A 19561-nucleotide genomic window follows, 5' to 3' on the forward strand; every position below is an offset into this window, starting at 1 on the left:
ATGTTGACACTTTGTGACATGTAAATGAATATTGGTTGTAGTTTGGGCACTCCGTCTCCAAAAGGTTTGTCATCACTGCACTAGGGATTGAAAAAGGATGGGTTTTTTTTTTCTATCTAATGGGTCCAAGGAATACCTATCCCTGGAAATCACACCTCTCATCGATCCATGAGCAGTTGAAGGTATGTCCAAGGCTACAACTCTATCGGCATATTCTAGGCACAGATAGAGTTGAATAAAATGGTGAAGCTGGAAGCTGTCATCAAGCCTCCCGACCTTACAGCCCCACACCACATTGACTGAGAAGATATAAGAGTAGAGGACTGCCACAGAGGGACAGAGAAAGAGTCTTTGTTTTTAAACAAAGGGGGGGGGGGAGATCTTTCGGAAAAGGGAACATTATAAACATGGCGGGTACTGAAATAGGGCCAATATAAAGGGGGGGGCTACCAAAAGTTAAAGTGTAGGGGGCAACAGAAAAGGGTGCATTATACTATGCAACGTGTGACATTGTATATTTTGGGGGGGAGTAGGGGGGAGGATATTATACTTTTTGGCAACAGTAGGGGTTAGAGTTTTGGCAGGTCAATAGTGAGGTTTATGACTGAAAAATTTTGCACCTTTCACCCTCCCCACAATTGGAGCTAATAGTTACATGAATACTAGAACATGACACCGTGACATACAAAACCAATTTAAATAAAATCTTTATTTTATGGAACAATCATCATAAAAATAATTACCGTCAGTTCTGTATTAATTTAAGAACAAGACAGATTTATCTTGTTCTGGTTCATATACTTTAATATACAATGTTTTTCTTCATAAATATTTGGTCCTGGAGGAATAGGTGCCCTTTACACGAGTGTGGCTTCAAAGGTTCACAATTCACAGGTAAGACATTTTTTCAAGTATATTATAACTTGGGCCTAAGTTATCAAAACTGTTTTACAGGCCTGTTGCTCCTTGACGACCAATCAGAGCCCAGCATTCATTTCTGAAGCTGCTTTTTAAAAATGAATGCTGAGCTGTGATTGGTTGCTACAGGCAACACATAAATGTCTTGATAAACAAGGCCTACAGTGAGCGTACGAGCAGACATTAATTGGTTAAAGTGCGAATTGTGTGTTGCTTTCCCTGAGAATTGCAAATTAGTCGGGATTAATGCAGGGATTACATCAGAAATGTGACTTAAATCTGTGTCAGGCCCTAAAACTAAAACATACTGGCCCAGATATATTAAAAAGTGAGGTAAATTTCTTAGTTTTGCTCACGAATGTGCAGCGTGCGGCAGATATTCAATAATTTAGTGTTCCCTTCACTGCTTAGGATGCGTGCACCATTTTTTTGGTGCACCTTTACAGAGTGTGACAAAATTCTATTGAGTCGCTGTGATTAATATGTTGCAAACTCTGACAATTTTCTAAAGTGTCAAATACAGTGCAGCCGCGACACAACACTGGCGCAAACACTTTATAAAAACATGCAAAACCAGATTAACTTTGCACTGGAAAAAATGTGTAGACAGAAAACTGGCGCAACCAGTTTAATATATCTGGGCCACCATCTATAGTTCAGGAAGAGACAACTAATGTGATCGCACCCTCTGCACTGCCTCAAGTTACACCCAGTGGAGATACAACACTCTGAACAATGCAGTTTTGATATGGCTGAACATTGTAATAATTTATTTCCCCTGTGGGGGTGCTGCAATAAATTGAACTCTAACTGTCTGGTCTCTTCACAGCTGACAGAAGATCATTGGTAGACAGTTTCTGATACCTTATTGCACCGGATGCATCTAAAAAGTAGCGATTGTCCAAAGTGGAGACCCGCTCTTAGGCACTTTACAATAAATCTTCTTAAAATCATTGAAATGTTACAATTAATTTCTCTATAGTGATTACCGAAGTTTAGAAAATTCCCAATAATCACTACTTTATTTCACAAATCTCGAGTTCCGCAACCTTCATATGTATTTAACATACAGAGGTTTAGGCCCAATGGATGACGGTTCCAATTGAGAACCCCAATTCACCACTGGTGACCCCCTTAGGACATCTTCTGTCTGCCTTGTAGCGATATTACATGTGATAAAGTATAAAGTACAGGGTTTGCATGGTCTTCATTTGAGATTTGAAACTTTTACAATCCGGTGGAGTCGTTTGCTTTGGTCTAGACCCTATCTGGCAAAGTTCGTACCATGACTGCACGTAGAGCACCAGGCGGAGCACTGAAATGTCCAAAATAAAGATCAAACCTACAAAATTCTAATGTCCCTCAAGTGCTCTAACATTGATGGCCATTTGCCTCTTCAGATTTTTCCGAGTCCAGTTTGACGCTGGGGACTTCGTTGCCGTTTTTTTCTGCCTTGTCTTCAGTGCTCACTTGGTCATAGTCATGTTTCTTCAAGCTAGCCCCATCCTTCATTTCTATATCCTTTTTCTCCTCACGCTTTGCCGCCTCAGCCTCTTTCCTCAGCATCCGGTAGTTGTAAAAGTTGCCGACGAAAAGGAAGACACCAGAAAAGACGATAATGGCTCCACACTCTAAGAACATGTATTTGTAGTCAAATGCATCTACAATAGCACCTGGAAGTAAGAGAACAGACAAACATAAGGGCTATATACAGTACAGATGTTAAAGAGGAAATCATGACAAATGTTCTCTACAAATCACAAAGTTCGAACTGGTTTCTAGGCTCAATCTGGCACTTAAAGGTAGTCTACCAGTGGTTTTGTCCTTACAAAGCTTAAGACAGTGTGAGGTATTGGCCCTAGAGAGCTGTGTAACCATACCTTTGTGTATGATTGTAGCTGGACTTAGGAAACCCAGTGTTCTAACACCACTGTTTTCTCTGATCTCTGCCTTCAACTACTCCCCACTCCATCTCTTTAGCATAGCTATCCAACCATAGCTCTTCTTCTCCTCTGGGGAGCAACATATGTTACTGTATGCCCATATGGTGCTATACACTGAAGCCTTTGGTTAAAGGAACATGTCGGAACATACTCATACGTGATGAGAACAGATTCTAAGAAACACATATTATGAGAAGTCAGGAAAAAACTAAGTAATTAAAATTCATATATAAAAAAATTACCTCCAATCGGGGGTCCCAGGAGTAAAGGAACGCACTCTACAATGGTGACCAGTCCAACAGCACTTGAAAATCGTTTAGGTCCAACGAGATCCATAAGAGTTTCAAAGAGCAGGGAACAAACCATGCCAAACCCTAGGCCAAAGAATACAGCATAGACAACAAGACCAGCGTAATTTGTAGCTAGTGGGCACAAGAGGTGGCATACACCATTAAATATCACCGAACAGCTGAAAAAATATTGGATTCTTGGCCTAATCCATTTAGTATTGGCGATCATTCCTGTGGCTGGTCTAGCGATCATATCAACGATGGCAAGTACAGACAATAAGAAGGCTGCAGAATACTCATCGACTCCGACGTGCTTGCCATAAGGAGCCAGGAAGACTATGGGGGCATAAAAGGCGATGAACATCAACACGTTTCCTATGAGGTAGATGAGGAATCCTCGGTGCTTAAACAAGGATAGGTCAAGGACCTTATTGAATCTCTCCATACAAGTTTCCTTCTTCTCAGGTTTTACAGGTTCCACTAGGCTCACGTTTACTTTCTCTGGATCTTTGTCCTTTTTGGTTTTAGTTGCTTGGGGTCCAATTGGTCGGAATAGAGCACCTGCAACGCAGCAGTTGAGCAGTAAGGCCCCCAAAATAAGGAAGCTTCCTCTCCAGCCGTACTTGTCCAACAACATCTGGTTTACTGGAGCCAGGGTGGAGAGTATAACAGGACTTCCCGCCATGGCGAGGCCATTAGCCATGGGACGTTTTTTCTGAAAATATTTTCCTACCACAATAACTGATGGCTGGAGGTTCAGAGAGAAACCAAACCCTAGAAATAAAGAAACATCATAATTATTGTTATAATGACAAGAAATATAGTGTCCTGCACTATAAGGCATATTACTTAATACTTCTCCACCCTGTTGGCTTTGGTCCTTTCTAGCCAATCGCTGGTCTTGGTTTGCAAGCACTGACCCCAAGAAGTATCCAATCTATAACTTCAGTAGTCACCCTGTCACAAAATCGATGAAATCACCGACTAACGAAGTCAGAGATTGGCTGCAGTGGCCACATGGATTGTCACTGATGTTACTGTGTAGCACCATAAACAGAGACCAGCCCCTCCCCTGGGACAACAGGGGAAGATAAGAGCACTTCTCACATTTTAAAATGTCTTTAATGGTAGAGAGGTGTTTTTATTTTTTGGGGTTTTTTTTTGCTGATTTTGATTTGATTTGCATTTGTTCTGCAAGTGCTGCTTGCTAAGGTATGGAGGAATGGATAGATAAAGAAAGAGAGCGATAAAGATGGATGGATATGACAGCATGCAAACAGTATCAGCTTAATTACCATGTATAATGAATAACATCACGATGCATTGATTACAAATAATCACGCAAAGTCGTTAACGGTTAATGACTGTGTTATAATTACTAAATTATGATGCACATAAATAAACAGATAGCACACTGATAACATGCAGTCATTATAGTCATTGCTGATTATAACACAAGATCGTTGGATGGCATTGACCAAGATTTGGGGCAAAAACAGCCAACAAGTTATTCTCTGTAGACAATCCCTAATGAAAATTTCCAAAAAAAAAAATCTCCAAAAAGTGTAATGCCCTACTCTGACCATAGTGGTACCGAAAACACTAAATGTGACTCAGTTCACATCTGCATTGGAGGTGATTCTACTCCATTATGGGTACAGTAGAAAAAAAACTAAAAGAAAAAAAAGAAATCAGATTTTTCAGTAAATTGTACATTGTGGTGTACAATATTTTATCTGTAAAATCATGAACACTACATGCTCTATTATAATGAATGTTTTTTTGGCAGTGTTATTAAGAAGTTCGCTGCTTAAAGGGGTTTTTCCAGGAATCTGGAAAACCTCTAAGTGGCAATAGTCGGGAAGACAAAGAATACTTCAGCTCCCAAATCCTGTGTCACTCTGGTTTACAGAACTGTTACCCACCATAAGTTCTGAGGACCTTCTTGGACCAATGAGTGGCCTCTTGGGGACAACACAGAAGGTAACATCCCATGGTAAACGTTTGTGTCATCACAAGGTGCAAGGAGGTCATATAGGAGCAATGCAGGAATGGGGGTCATAGCAGGGTAAGTTTGCATTCTTTTTTCCCAAATACAGAGGGTCCCCTACTTAAGGACACCCGACTTACAGACAACCCATAGTTACAGACAGACCCCTCTGATCTCTGGTGAAGCTTTTTGAATGCTTTACTATAGTCCCAGATTGCAATAATCAGCTGTAAGGTGTCTGTAATGAAGGTTTATTGATAATCCTTGGTCCCATTACAGCAAAAAATGTTTAAACTCCAATTGTCACTGGGGCCCAAATTTGTTTTGTCTGGATCTACAATTATAAAATATACAGTTTCGACTTACATACAAATTCAACTTAAGAACAAACCTCCGGACCCTATCTTGTACGTAACCCAGGGACTGCCTGTACTTAGGGTCTTCCAGATTCAACCATAATATAATGGAACCCCAAAGGAGTTGAATATTCTTTTATCTGTATTATTTTTGACTGGCGTCCAACAGACTATTTCTCTAAGACCCCTTTCACACCTGATACCATCATAGATTTAGTGTTTTAGCTGATAAACATTCAATGGAACAGGAAGCAAACATCTCTGTCCTCTGTGGAGTGGCCGAGACGCTGCAACTTTTTTGTACAAATAAATAGAACCTGATTTGCAGTACCTAGTCTGACCACTACACAGGAAATGGAACTGTCTACTTCCTGTCTTTGTGTTCCATCCGCTAATAAGGAGGGTTCTTAGTGTTCGACTTATTATCCCCATATTATAGATCTATTCTAAAATTCTTTACAATTACCAGTAAGGGAAAACTGCTTAATAAATGGCCTTTCCGGACCTCCCACTATGAACATTACAAAAAGAAACTTCCTATTTTGAAAAATGGCCATTAATAGATTTTGGGTGACACTCAAAGAATTTATGGAATGTAACAACTTATGCAAATTTAGGTCTAATGCCAACCACTGGGTTGAATGCCAACTACCCATTTAGGTAATAATCAATTATAGCTCCTTATTATCTCATCATTAAATTTCCACCGACACAAATCTAATTTATTATCATCTCATTTTACTTGCATTAATGAGGACGTGAAAGCATTGCTGACTTGTCATTAAAATGAGTTTCAGTCGCTAACAAAATCTTCACTGTAAATTAGATTCCGAAATTTTTTCCTTTCAGTTACCCGGGGAGGTGGGTCCTCTGGGAATGGGATAATTAATTGTCTATGGCAGAATCGGACTCTATTAACTTAAACTATACAAAAAAATATTTACATTCAGAATGGGGTTTATAAACCCATGCGCTTTTTTCATACATCAGTATGTGATCAGTGGGGGTCCCAAACCTAGAACCCCCACTGATCAGTTCTATCAGCCGCCTCCAGATTCCATCTAGTGAACAGAACCAGAATCTAAGGTCTTCAGCACCACCACTATATAATGGATAGTGATTACATGTAGTGATTCTGTGATTCTATTGACCAATCACATACTGATGACATATCCTAAGGATGAAGAAGGTTTAAGGGTACAGGAAAACTTTTTAGACAGAAAGGGACTGGAGAAACTTTGTACAGTCATCTAAAACCTCTCAGATGCCAAGGTTGCGTGTGACCACAGCATCGACAGAGTTAAAGATGAATTCTGAAATTCTATTGTCAACCTACATTAGATTGTAGGATTCTAATGGCTTGACAATAGCAAAATGACCCTTGGTCTATTACATCCTGCCAGAGGCAGAACCTACTGGGCTGCTGACCTGTGTAGTACAGACATGGGAGTAGTTATGTTATTACTCCTAACTTCTGAGGTATAGCAGGACAGTCCCAGTTTTTGGGCAGTTGATGAGCGGGCTGTCACCTATGCCTGGGGGCGGGCGGCTAAGGGAGATGGCGGCTCAGGAGGGAGGTGGCGGCTCAGGAGAGAGGTGGGTGGGCCAGGTTTAGGAGTGGACACAGAGGGAGGGGCCGGGGGCACGATCCGGGAGGCACCCGGCACCACTTACCACGGGCCGTGGCACAGCACTGCAAGGACACAGGGACCGTGCATCCCGGGCCCCTTAAGCCCTTGGGTCCTGTAGCAGCCATAGCGGTAGTTACGCCATTGAAGACATTATAAGTGGGTAATCGAGGAAGGATGCATTATATATGGGGACTGCTAAAAAGGGGGCATCATTAGTTCATGAGGCACGTTAGGGAGTGCACTATGGGGGCTCAATAAGCGGGGAATTATTGGGATATTATAAATAGTGGTCACAAGAAAGAGGGGGGCATTAAATTATGTCATAGTCATTATGGGGGGTACGATACTGCACATGCACATTAGGGGATGAGGTTAAAGCCTGAAATGTTGCCCCTATTTTCACTTTCAGTACGTTATTATTGGATATGGCTTTGTAAGTTATCAAAAGATTGCATGATGAAATATTACAACTCCAATGCAATTCTTGAAAGAAAAAAAAGAATTAAAAAAATTGGAAAGGGGAAAAACAAATGTAAAAAAAAACGGAAAGTGAAATCTACCTGTACTCTAATAAGTATCATGTGCAGCTTCCATCTTGTATCATATTAATGGAAAGAATGGTGCTCTATACATTAATAATATTAAATTATTAATCTTTTTTGTAATAAATTATTATAATTATTTTAATATATATTGATATAATTATTATAATAATGTATAATATATTATAAAAATTCCCTTTAAAAGCCCCTTTAAATAGTATATATGGCATTACATTCATTTATGCTCCTCCGCTAAACCATGGACATATCTGCAATGATAATGGAAGATATAACTTAAGTGACTCCTCCAGAAGTCTAGGAGCTCAATCTATAGATTATCCGGAGCCGTCACACATTCAGCAAATTGTCCCCCCTTCTCCTTATACCACAATAATACATTTACCTAGAAAACAACCTTAACCCCAAAGCTGTAATATTAATGGCCTCCCATTAACCCTGTGAATATATTAATGGAATATTAGTTTTTGTAAAGACCCGTTTTGTCATCCCTTAATGTTACATGACATTTGCTCTAATGACAATAAAACCTTAGGCTCCTTCTCCCTTATCATAAAAAGTACTTCACAAATCATAACATCGATCGCCGTGTCAAGAGCCCAGCAACAAATCCATACGTTAAAAGAGATTATGTTAAGTAAATTACAATATAATGCATCATTACCCGCAATGACTCCCACGCAGATATACATCTGGATGATACTGGTGCTGAAAGTGGCTAAAATAAAGCCAGTGCCACAGAGGACACCACCGAATATCACCACCGGTCGGCTGCCATACTTGTTCACCAGTATACTGGCCACAGGACCTAAAAAAAAACAAAGAAACAGTATAAAAATGTAATATACAGAAAGATGTAATTCAATATAAACCTTATAATAAAACAACATAAACCACAATCATATAATGTGTTATTATTATTGGCCTAAGGGGGTTTTCCAGGAAAAATTTGAATGCATACTTACCTCTTTCTGGCTTCCTGCTTTGCTCTGGTTTTCAGGTTTCAGGGGTCGTGGGACCTGCTTCATTTAAAGAGGTGGCTACTTGGACCAGTGGACAACAAAGGAAGTGAAGTCCCCTGGAAAATTAAAGCGATGTCCCATGTACATTGGCTGAAGCAGATTCCATGAGGTCCCCCGAATCCAGAAGTACCAAAGCGATGCAGGACACATGAGCCAGAGCTGGGCTACCATGTGTTTTTCATTTTTATTTTTTTTTACCAGCCTGAGCCCCTGGAGGAAATGAATTGCCCATTTTAATTGGATCTTCTTCAACACAATTATCTGATCTTAAACCATGGAACCTCATAAAGATTTCATAAATTGTTACTCATTTCTTAAAGTGCCTGAAACAAATGTAACGCACCCTAGCAGATAACACAGGAGTCAATGTTCCAAAAACCATAAGATGAGACCTGAGACAAGGGGTTAGGGAGTCAAGATTAAGAGGAACACATGAAGATAAGACCTGAGGCAAGGCATTAGAGAGTCAAGATCATGAGGAACACATAAAGATGAGTCTTGAGACAAGGGGTTACCGTTAGAGACTTGACCACAGATACAGATGATACCTTTTTTTCTGCCAATCTAGGCCAGTCTTATTGAGGAAAACCTCAAAGACCTGATTCTCAATCTGGAGGTATATGGGAACCCTCTTCTTTTGATTAGTGGGGGTCCCGGCAGTCAGACCCCCAATCATTTAACTATCCTGTGGTTGTAGGATAACATGAGCCAATCCCTTTATTAAATGGGGGTCCTACAATGAGAAACACCATTTATTTTTCCAAATGTGATAGTGCCTAAAAAGACAATGGGGCTTATTTACTAAGGATCTGAGGAACGCACTTCAGTCGGATTTGCCGACGTTTTCGGGATTCGCGCAGCTGTGCCAGGTATTTAACTGGGGATTGTGTTGCACTCTATCGGATTGTGGCGCGGCTGCGTTGGCTTCCATGCGACAGAAATTGGGGGGCGGGCCATTGGACGATCTGACTGATTCAGACTGACAGCGGGATTTAACTTTCAAATTGTGTCGCAAGATCAAGCACTTACATGCACCAGGAAGAAGAAGGTGAACTCTGTCGGACCTGAGCGGGGAAGCGACACATGCAGGATATCGGGGATATTGGGGTAAATGTGCCCCAATGTAGTCATTCTGACTGCCATTTTTAAGGTCAGAAAGGAATTCTCCTTTCGTTGGGCCAATTGGCATCAGCCTTATATGTTTTTTTTTATTTTCTTTGGATCAATACAGTAGGGCTATAATTTGAAATCGATAGATCTTATGTCTTTTGTCCACTTAATCTACCATGGCTATTTCTCAGAATGCTTCATACAACTTATTTTAATGGTTACATGTAATTCTCCATTTTCCCTGTGGGGGCACTGCAGGGAAACTGTACAGTTGCTGCGAGGGACCTCTACATATTACAGCTGGTAGCAGGACATGTGATCAGCTTACTCTTAACACAGGATGAACTGTCTAAAGCCGTTTACTTCTTATTACACCATGAAGAATTACAGTTATGTCAGATATTAGAAATCTGTTAAATATTAGTTGCTATTTTCCTCGCCTTTACTTTAGCAAGTAATGCAGAGGCGAAGAAAGTCAAGGAGAATTTGCGGAATAAAGATGAAAAAAATAAAATCCAGTCGAAAGGTTTGCAGATAGTTCTTATGTGCTCCGCTGATAGAATCCGAGGATCATTACCCCCGGAACAAATGACTTCACCCCTCGGCGTTCAGCTATTTGTGTGGGGGATGCCACAAGATGCCCGAGTCAGGGAACAATTTATAAATATATAGAGAAAAAGATTTCTTGTGTCGGTGAAAGTGATCACTTCTCAAGCATTATACTAGGAGTAGTAAATCATCCAGCGTACGGTATATCCGCACTACACCCCAGGAAGACATCATGGTTACCAGACAACGCAATCATAGATTTTCCATAACAGTCTGGATCCGAGGATCCGAGCGCTGCCCAGCAAACCAGAAATCCTGCTTACTCACCTGTAATGGGGAAATAAAACTCTCAAGTATTGGCATGAAATGGAAAATGTAGAGGAAGAGTAAACGTAAAGGGAACCTGTCACCACATTTTTCACAAATACACCTAGTGACAGGTTCCCATAGAGTCCTAGTAACTAACCGACCCTTTCTTTAAGCTAAAATTGTTTTCTTCACATCTCCATAAAATCAGAGATCTAAACTTGCCTTGTGTCCAGGGGTATCTAGAGCGAGACAGGGTGTGACCTAATGTCATGTGACCAGGGTGACATCCTCTCAGGTCAACTCACGCAGACCCCATGACTATTTTCCAACTTGATTTCTCTGCATACTGGCAACAAGCAAAGGTAGACTGAATGCGGCACATTTACTTACCTGTCCGAAGGGGTTCACCGAAAGTGCATTGTCCGTCAATAATGCTCTGTGCCGCAATTCACTAAGATCGTGCGCCCGATATCCTGCATGTGTCACTTCCCCGCTCAGGTCCGCCGGAGTTCACCATCTTCTTCCCGGTGCATGTAAGTGCATTGTCGTGTGACACAATGGGGCGTTCTACGTCAAGGATTCGGGTCTTCCGGCGATTCACTAAGGTAGTGCGCCCGATGTCCACCAGGTGTCGCTGCTGAACTGAAGTCCGCCGGAGTTCACCATCCTATCCTGAGTGCAGGTAAGTGCATGTCAAGCAACAAATTTTTTTTTTAAATTCCGTGGTTTTTCCAAATCCGTCGGGTTTTCCGACGGCCACGCCCCCAGTTTCTGTCGCATGCATGCCGGCGCCGATGCACCGGTAATATTCGGGAAACCCAACGAAAAATAGTGATTCGGGCCCTTAGTAAATGACCCCCATTGTGAAAGTTAAATACTGCGGTCAGCCCGAATCAGTCGGATCGTCCGACCGCACACACAACCCGGTTCTGTCGCACGAAAGCCAGCCACAATCCCGGTGCAAACCCCTGTTAAACAACTGTCAAAGCCGTGAAAATCTCGAAACCCGTCGGAAAGTCCGGCAAAAGTTAGCACCGCGAACCTTAGTAAATACGCCCCAATATCTGTCTTCTGGTCACATGTCTTCAGTGCAGTACAAACAAATAACTGAAACATGCAATACCGTTTTTCGGCACAATCTTTTCTAAAGACACCAATGCAATAGCGCCCCCACAAGCTCAGGCCTATAATTCAGGCCTAACTGATGCGGTGCACATGGCAGGAAGTGGAGAAGCCAAATTGTTTGATCTGTTACTAAGCTACTAGAGCAAAGACAGCAGTCTGTGAGAGGTCACCCCGTACCTCTTTTTAGGCGCGCACGCTACTTTGCAGTCAGATCCCGTCACGCACTTTGTAAACAATTACTCAGAACTCGCTGGAAAATGTGTTATTGATCACACGAGGCATCATTACATTTCTATATTTCACTCTCTTTTTAACCAATCCCTTACAAGTCACTTATTTATTCTGGTCTCTAACAAAGCTTACTCATCTAGCCTAGAGGACTTGGCATTATGATACGGTATCTTAAAGGGGTGTATCAGTTTAAAGGGGTTTTTGTAAAGTTGCACCATGCTTAAAGGGGTTTTCCACTTTGGGCAAAGTCTGTTTGTTGTTAGGGTTCTTTGACAATGGAAGGTAATCATGGAGGCCAGTTTATCTGCAGCGCCTCCACAGGAAGAATGAGGCATTACACATTGTCCATTCTAAACAATGAGTTATGTAACGTAGCACAAGAGATGCTCTTTGTAAGTGCTCTCCACTTTGGCCAAGAGATTTGGATCCCCAAAAACAGGACTACGGTTAAGATTGGGTGTGAACATGTTATTTTATTAAACTGGACACCCCGTTTAAGTAATAAATTTCACAGGCTAAGTAAAGATTCTCCATTAAAATTACACTGATTAAATGGGCCCCATTAAATTTTGTGCGCTCACGGAGCTGACATAGAAAGACCCCATCATGGTGGTACAGACTCTCACAGACCAGCATGGGAGAAGACATTTAAGACTACACAGAAACATTAGATTTAGGGATCTCGCTTCGTCTCTGGATGACGCTCAGAATTTGGAAAGGTCCAACTTTTACAATAGTCAAACTTTTACCTTCAGAGTCAAGGTAAAATGTCAAGGTACTGTAAATACTGTCACGCCCTGGTATCACCATCTCCATGAAGTGCAAAGTTCAGGACTGTGTTTAAAGGAGACCTTCCTAAACTTTAGGAATTTTAGCTATCTACATCAGTCCCTATGAGATTGATAGAGCAGAAGTAGACATGTTCAACCAACACATTCAAATGCAGAACTTTACACCCCTGTACCTGTAGATAGATGATAACATATCATTCTTAGACAACCCCTTTAAATGCTGTCAAAATAGTCTCCCACTTCCCAGCCAGTGGTAACCCAATTTTGATGATTAAGTCTTTCGGTGCTGATGTGGGTCAGACTGGTTGCTAGAGGTGTATTGCATTTGTCAAGGTCAGTCCCAGTTAAGCACATTTCCTTCTGATCCTCCTTGAGATGGCTCTACTCCTTCATTAGAGCCCAGCTGTGTTTAATTACACTGATTGGATTTTATTAGGAAAGGCACACGTATGTCAGAGCACATGAGAATCATGAGGTCTAAGGAACTGCCCAAGGAGCACAGATCCACTCAAGGTTCCTAACGCACGGTGACTTAAATCCTTGGCCGGATTTAAATGAAAGAAGTTTGGGACGGCCACAACTCTTCCTCGGCCTGGCTGTCCAGCCAAACTAAGCAATCGTGGGAGAAGAGCCATGGGGAAAGAAGTAAAGAAGAACCTCAATATCACTGTGGCTGAGCTCCAGAGATATAGGAGGGAGATGGGAGAAAATTCCACAAGGTCACCTATCACTGCAGCCTCCAGCAGTCAGAGTTTTATGGCAGAATATGCCGACAGAGGCCTCTCCTCAGTGCAAGACATATGAAAGCCACAGTGTGCAAAACACATGAAGGACTCCCAGACTATGAGAAATAAGATTCTCTGGTCTGATGGGACAAAGATTGAATTTTTGGTGTTAATTCCAAGCCGTGGGGAAACCAGGTGCCGCCATCAGCTGCCAAATACAATCCCAGCAGTGACACATGGGGGGCAGCATCAGGCTATGGGGAGGGGGACCACTGGGAGAGATTTACAGAGATATCCTGGATGAGAACCTCTTCCAGAGTTCTGGACCTCAGACTGGGCTGAAAGTTCACCTTCCAACAAGACAATGCCCCTAAGCACACAGCTAAAATAACAAAGCAGAGGCTTCAGGACATCTCTGTGACCATTCCTGACCGGCCCAACCAGAGCCTGGACCTATACTCATTTGAGCATCTATGGAGAGACCTGAAAATGGTGTCCACCTACATTCACCATCCAACCTGAGAGAACTGCAGAGGATCAGCAAGGAGGAGGCAGGGGATCCCCAAATCCAGGGGTGAGGAACTTGTAGCATCTTCCCAAGAGGACTCCTGGCTGCTCCAGCTCCTAGGCTGCTGTTTATGGCTTTGGTTGTAGTTTCCAGTCTCTCTCATCCTAAAGGCCAAATTGTCTCTGACCTGATTCCTCTCCGCTTGTTCTCTTGTTGACATATTAATTAGATTTATTCTACGAGTTCTCACATCTTATTATCATCCAATGACATTTTTGCATATTCTTTTACTTCCCAGTTTCTGCGTCACACATGTGGTTGTTTTTTCCGTATTTGGCCTTTGATGCCCAATCAAGCGCTATGTAATAACTTTATTTCACAAAGTGCAAAGGTCAGGGAATTCATTCACTGGTAAATTGGCAGCGGGGAGCTCCTTTAATAATCAGATTAACTCCACGGGAGCGTTAACCTTTTACCTCCTGTTTGGTGGCGCTTGCGTTCGCTCGCTCGGGTGTCATTCTCACTCATCCATTAGTGCTTAATGTAATTGTACTTATCTTGTTTAGTGAGCTGCGTAATTATCATGAGCTCGTAACGGAAGTCGCTACCATCAGCGGTCATGAGGCGGACGCCAGAGTAACTCCGTAAAAGAGCATTTAATAACTGAAACATGCTGTTTGGTCATACCCCGAAAATAAAATCACTGATCCCTTGTTTATCATAGAGCCGTACGGATTTACCCACATACGGTAATTATTTGTAAAAAAAAACATGCCACGTATCATTGGCCGCGCTCGTTACCAATTTTGCTCTGTTTTAACTCTCACCTTGACGAGATTGGTCTCTTTTTATTCAATGCTATTATAAGGATTGGGCAGTCTATAGGACTACAGGTCCCAGAAATTTTCCAAAATAGACTTTAACCTATTGCCAATCTTTTTTTTAGGTGACTAGTAAGTGTCCATTGGGTCGCTCAATGATCCCGAAAACGATGGCCCTCAAGTGGTGTAGAGAACTGGTACACGTGGTTGGCCCACACCCCTTATAGGGGACATTTGGGGAAAGTATTAAATATCTCCCATAGACCCCCAACCTCACAAAGAGAATTGAGCACTGGTTATGGGTGCGTTCACACAATCAGTTTATCAGATGCAGTTTTCAAAGCCAAAAGCAGGTGTGGATCATAATGGGTGATAAGATATCACTGAGAGGTGCTACTTCTGCTGTTTTTTTCCACTCTACTCCTGATTTGGACAGTGAAAACTATCTGAAAAACTGAACGTATGAACCCACCCTTATGGTGATGGCACATGTGGCGTTTTGAACATGTTTTGGGCCACTTTTAAGCAGTTCTTTTTAAAAAAACGCATGCGTTTTTGACAGGTTTGACCAATTATCTTAATTCCAACTGGTCAAAAACGCATGCGGTTGACGGACTGCTTAAAAACGGACCAAAAACGCGTTCAAAACACCACGTGTGCCATCACCCTCTGTGTGTGCACCAGCCCTCAATTCATGCGGTGCTCTCAATGTCTACTTCATGGGTCCTCAAGCAAATTAGGCAGAGCTCAACTCTGAATGGTAGAGCAAGGAGTCTTTTGCTACCTTCTCTGCCATTGCTTCAAACTGTATTGGCCTCTGTGTGCCCCTTCCCAATCCCAGAGGCCCCTGGGATACACCCTCAATAGATGGGAGCCCCAGTGGTCAGACCTTTAGGCCGCGTTCACAGGTAGCATTTGCATTGCTTTACAACTCCTGCTGCGATTACCTATTGAAGTAAGATTGCGTTTACACAGCGTTTACTAAACATGCGCTAATTAATAATGTACAGCACCCATTTATTTATACATTTTAAGGAGGAACAACACATCATAGAGTCTTATTTTGCCCTAATTTGGTATTTATAAAGGAGTTGTTCATTGCAACCAATCAGAGCTCAGCTTTCATTTTTCCACAGCTATTTATAAAATGAAAGCTGATCTCTGATTGGTTTCCATGGGCAACTAGAAACTTCTGGTAAATCTCCAGCATTGTCTTTTTCATCCTAAAACAGCACCACTCCAGTCCACAGGTTGTGATTGGTATTGCAGCTCAGTTCCTTTTACTTTATTAAAGGTGTTTTCTAGGAACCATGATATTACATGACCCTCGTCCCTGGCACAGATACATATCACAGCGATATATAACCTGGCACTGTGGATGTAATCTAGCAATGACATTCAGCCATAATAAATTATCTATCCTTGCCAGATGAAGTTGTGTGACTCTGTACCCTGCAATGTCACACTCTTAAAGGGGTTGTAGATTGCAGATACTGCGCCCCCCTTCCATGCAGCATTCATTTTCATTTTGATGAGCTGCAATACCAGACACAACCTCCGCTCAAGAGTGGCGCCGTATCTAGAAATATTAAAGGAATTATTATATAATCCCTTTAAAAGGGTAGTAACACCAGTATTCCAGTTATGTATTAAATCCCCTATTTATTAAAATGCATATGTTTTGTAGCGGATATGATTATAGAGCTTATAATACAATAATCCCTTCTTATGAAATTTACACATAACTTTTGAGCATGTAGTGGCAGAATTCTGCATTGTGACACAATTTCTGAAATATTTTAGAAAGGAGATCTGTAGGGGCCACATACTTAAAGGGTTTTGCTGATCTTTATTAAGGGAATATCGCTTTAAAGGGAATCTGTCACCAGGGACCTAATTTTCACTAAAGACAGATTTCAGAAGCCCACTACAGCTGCTTTGCATATACCGTATGTCTTTCTACCTTCTCTAAGCATTTGCATTACAATATAATTGCGTGTTATAACTTACCTTGCACCCTGTAAGAATCCCCTGTGTAGTCCCAGGGGTTGGGCTTTGGTTTGAATACATTTCAAAAAAACAACACGTGACTTGTCAGACACCTCAGCCCCCACCTATGTGCTCCTGTACAGCACCTCACTCGCACACTGATGTCAGCTCAGCACACTGTGAGCTCTGGGAAGGAGCAGGAGCTGAGGGGCTGATTCTGATCTGTTCCTATTTTATCCCTGCTACAAATCTATGAATATATTAACTTGATGTTACTACATGGGGGATGTCTATACACAGTCCAACACTATCCAATAAGACAACATAATGTTGTGTAAGGATCCCCCTCCCCACCGAATGGTGACACATAGTTGTCACTAGATTTCTAGGAGGAATAACTGAGGAATGGCACAGCATAATGTTCTAAAGTAAAGGAGTTACTAGATGAGGGGTATCCATAGACAAACCAACACTATCTAATTAGACAACATCAGGCTGTGTAGGGACAAACCCCAAATAGTAACATATAGTTGTCACTAGATTCCCAGGATGAATAACTGAGGAATGGCACAGCATAGAGAACTAAGTAAAGATGTTACTAGATGGAGGGTATCCAAACACTATCCAATTAGACAACATCAGGCTGTGTAGGGACACCCCCAAATAGTAACAGATAGTTGTCACTAGATTTCCAGGATGAATAACTGAGGAATGGTACAGCATAGAGAACTAAGTAAAGATGTTACTAGATGGAGGGTATCCAAACACTATCCAATTAGACAATATCAGGCTGTGTAGGGACAAACCCCAAAATGGTAACACATAGTTGTCACTAGATTTCCAGGACGAATAACTGAGGAACCGCACAGCATAGTGTTCTAAGTAAAGATGTTACTAGATGGGGGGTATCCATACACAAACCAACACTATCCAATTAGACAACATCAGGCTGTGTAGGGACAAACCCAAAATAGTAAAACATAGATTTCTATGAGTAATAACTGAGGAATGGCACAGCATAGAGTACTAAGTAAAGATGCTCAGAGTAGGTTGTTTATGCTGCCGGCCTCAGTCCAGGGCCGGATAATGTGTTTCCCCCCGGTATATTGGATTAGTCGTGTTATTTAATAACTCCGCTGTTGTTCACAGGACATCATAATTAATACAGCACTTTAAACCTTCAATCCCAATAATAAGTGAGCAAATTAATCCATTAATAAAGCAGCCGGGGAGCGAAGCGGAGCCAGCGCAGCAATGATTTACTCAGTGCCTTTTCATAGGCCAGCAGTGAATACCGTGCACACTGTAACAAACCCTCTGCTTGATGAACTAGACTAGGTCAGGAAAGGATTGTAACTGTTCAATAGGTTTTCATTGCATGACAGCAAGCGGGGGTCTTGAATTGAAAATATATCAGTGTACGGTAAATTTATAGTTTATATTTTAATGATTTATAGTCATTGGATTCTGTAATGTAATCTATTATTTAAAGGGATGTTGGGTGTTGGTCATGGCACCAGGAACCTACTGCCCTTCGTTCTGCCCATCTGATAAGCCTCTCACCCCACCCAGACGCCACAATACTACTGCACTGCATAATATTTGCACAAGATCCGTGTAATATGAGGCAACAACACACAGATATCTCTGGCTCCAAGTGTTAGACCATGTGGAACTTTCTCCTATGGTTCAAATAGCGTCTCACACTTTGGAGGACTCGCCATCACCTTTTCTGACTATTCGCCATGTAATACCACTCTGCACCACCAGTGGCCACTGCAGGAAGAAGTACCAGCTCCTAGGAGATGACCGCTGATCGATGGTGGTTTCATGGATTTGTCTTATGATCAAAGCTTATTATCAACTATTCACATGACTCTCAACGAGAATGAGAAAGAGGGTCCTGTGCCCCCAAATTAAATGAAGCCACAGTCATGACTATTGTTCTCCCTATGGCTGCGGTCACACATAGCGTTTTGAACTCATTTTTGGCCCATTTTTAAGCAGTCCATTTTTAATCAGTTTTAATTAAGATAATTGGGTAAACCAGTCAAAAAAACGCATGCGTTTTTTAACGGACTGCTTAAAAACGGGTTCAAAACGCCACCTGTGGCATGTGTGACTGCAGCCTATAGAGTTTGCATAGAAGTCAAGCAAGTACCGGACTGGCCCCTCAGAATCCCCCCCCCCCGGGCCCCCACCCCTCAAGCTCTGACCCCATGGGTCAAGCAGAAGATAACCCAAATTGGAGGCTACTAAGGGTTAATGGATGGTGGGTCCCCAGAATAAGTTTATATTTTATAACCCCAGTCCGACAGTAAGAAACAATGTATAAACGGGGGAATATAGGACCCCAGTTCTTGTGATAAGGGGGGATCCTTCTAATAGGATAGTTGGTAAATTATGATTATATGACAATCCCTTTAAGCGACATGATCTGCATTGATCACCAGCTTTTAATGAGAAAAATTTATATACAACTGGATGTCATTTCTATACTCAGTTTAAACAAGGAAGAGGTCGCAGCATTCTCCCCCCCCCCCCCCAATTAGGTTCCCTTTAAAGACCTAACTGACATTCATTGCCTTTAATACAGGCCGGAAAACTCCATTCATAGGGATTTCCAGTTTTATTCTACTGCCAGGGAGCAGTCATTAGTAGTGGACTGTTGGTGCTGGTACATATAAGATCCG

The 19561-nt window shown here is 41.9% G+C and overlaps 1 protein-coding gene across 2 annotated transcripts in view; it reads right to left on the reverse strand.

Annotated features, from left to right (window-relative positions):
- Positions 1-690: 690 nt before the first annotated feature.
- LOC140104027 (monocarboxylate transporter 2-like) overlaps positions 691-19561 on the reverse strand; it is a 32154-nt gene continuing 13283 nt past the window's right edge. For both annotated transcript variants that reach the window (XM_072127358.1, XM_072127359.1), the window contains exons 3-5: positions 8353-8496; positions 3104-3925; positions 691-2591 (exon numbers count right to left, since the gene is read on the reverse strand). In XM_072127358.1, coding sequence (XP_071983459.1) covers positions 2290-2591; positions 3104-3925; positions 8353-8496 — 1268 coding nt within the window. In that variant the 3' untranslated portion in view covers positions 691-2289. The remainder of the gene's footprint in view (positions 2592-3103; positions 3926-8352; positions 8497-19561) is intronic.

The sequence above is a fragment of the Engystomops pustulosus genome, chromosome 10 (assembly GCF_040894005.1).
Source record: "Engystomops pustulosus chromosome 10, aEngPut4.maternal, whole genome shotgun sequence".
NCBI lineage: Eukaryota > Metazoa > Chordata > Amphibia > Anura > Leptodactylidae > Engystomops > Engystomops pustulosus.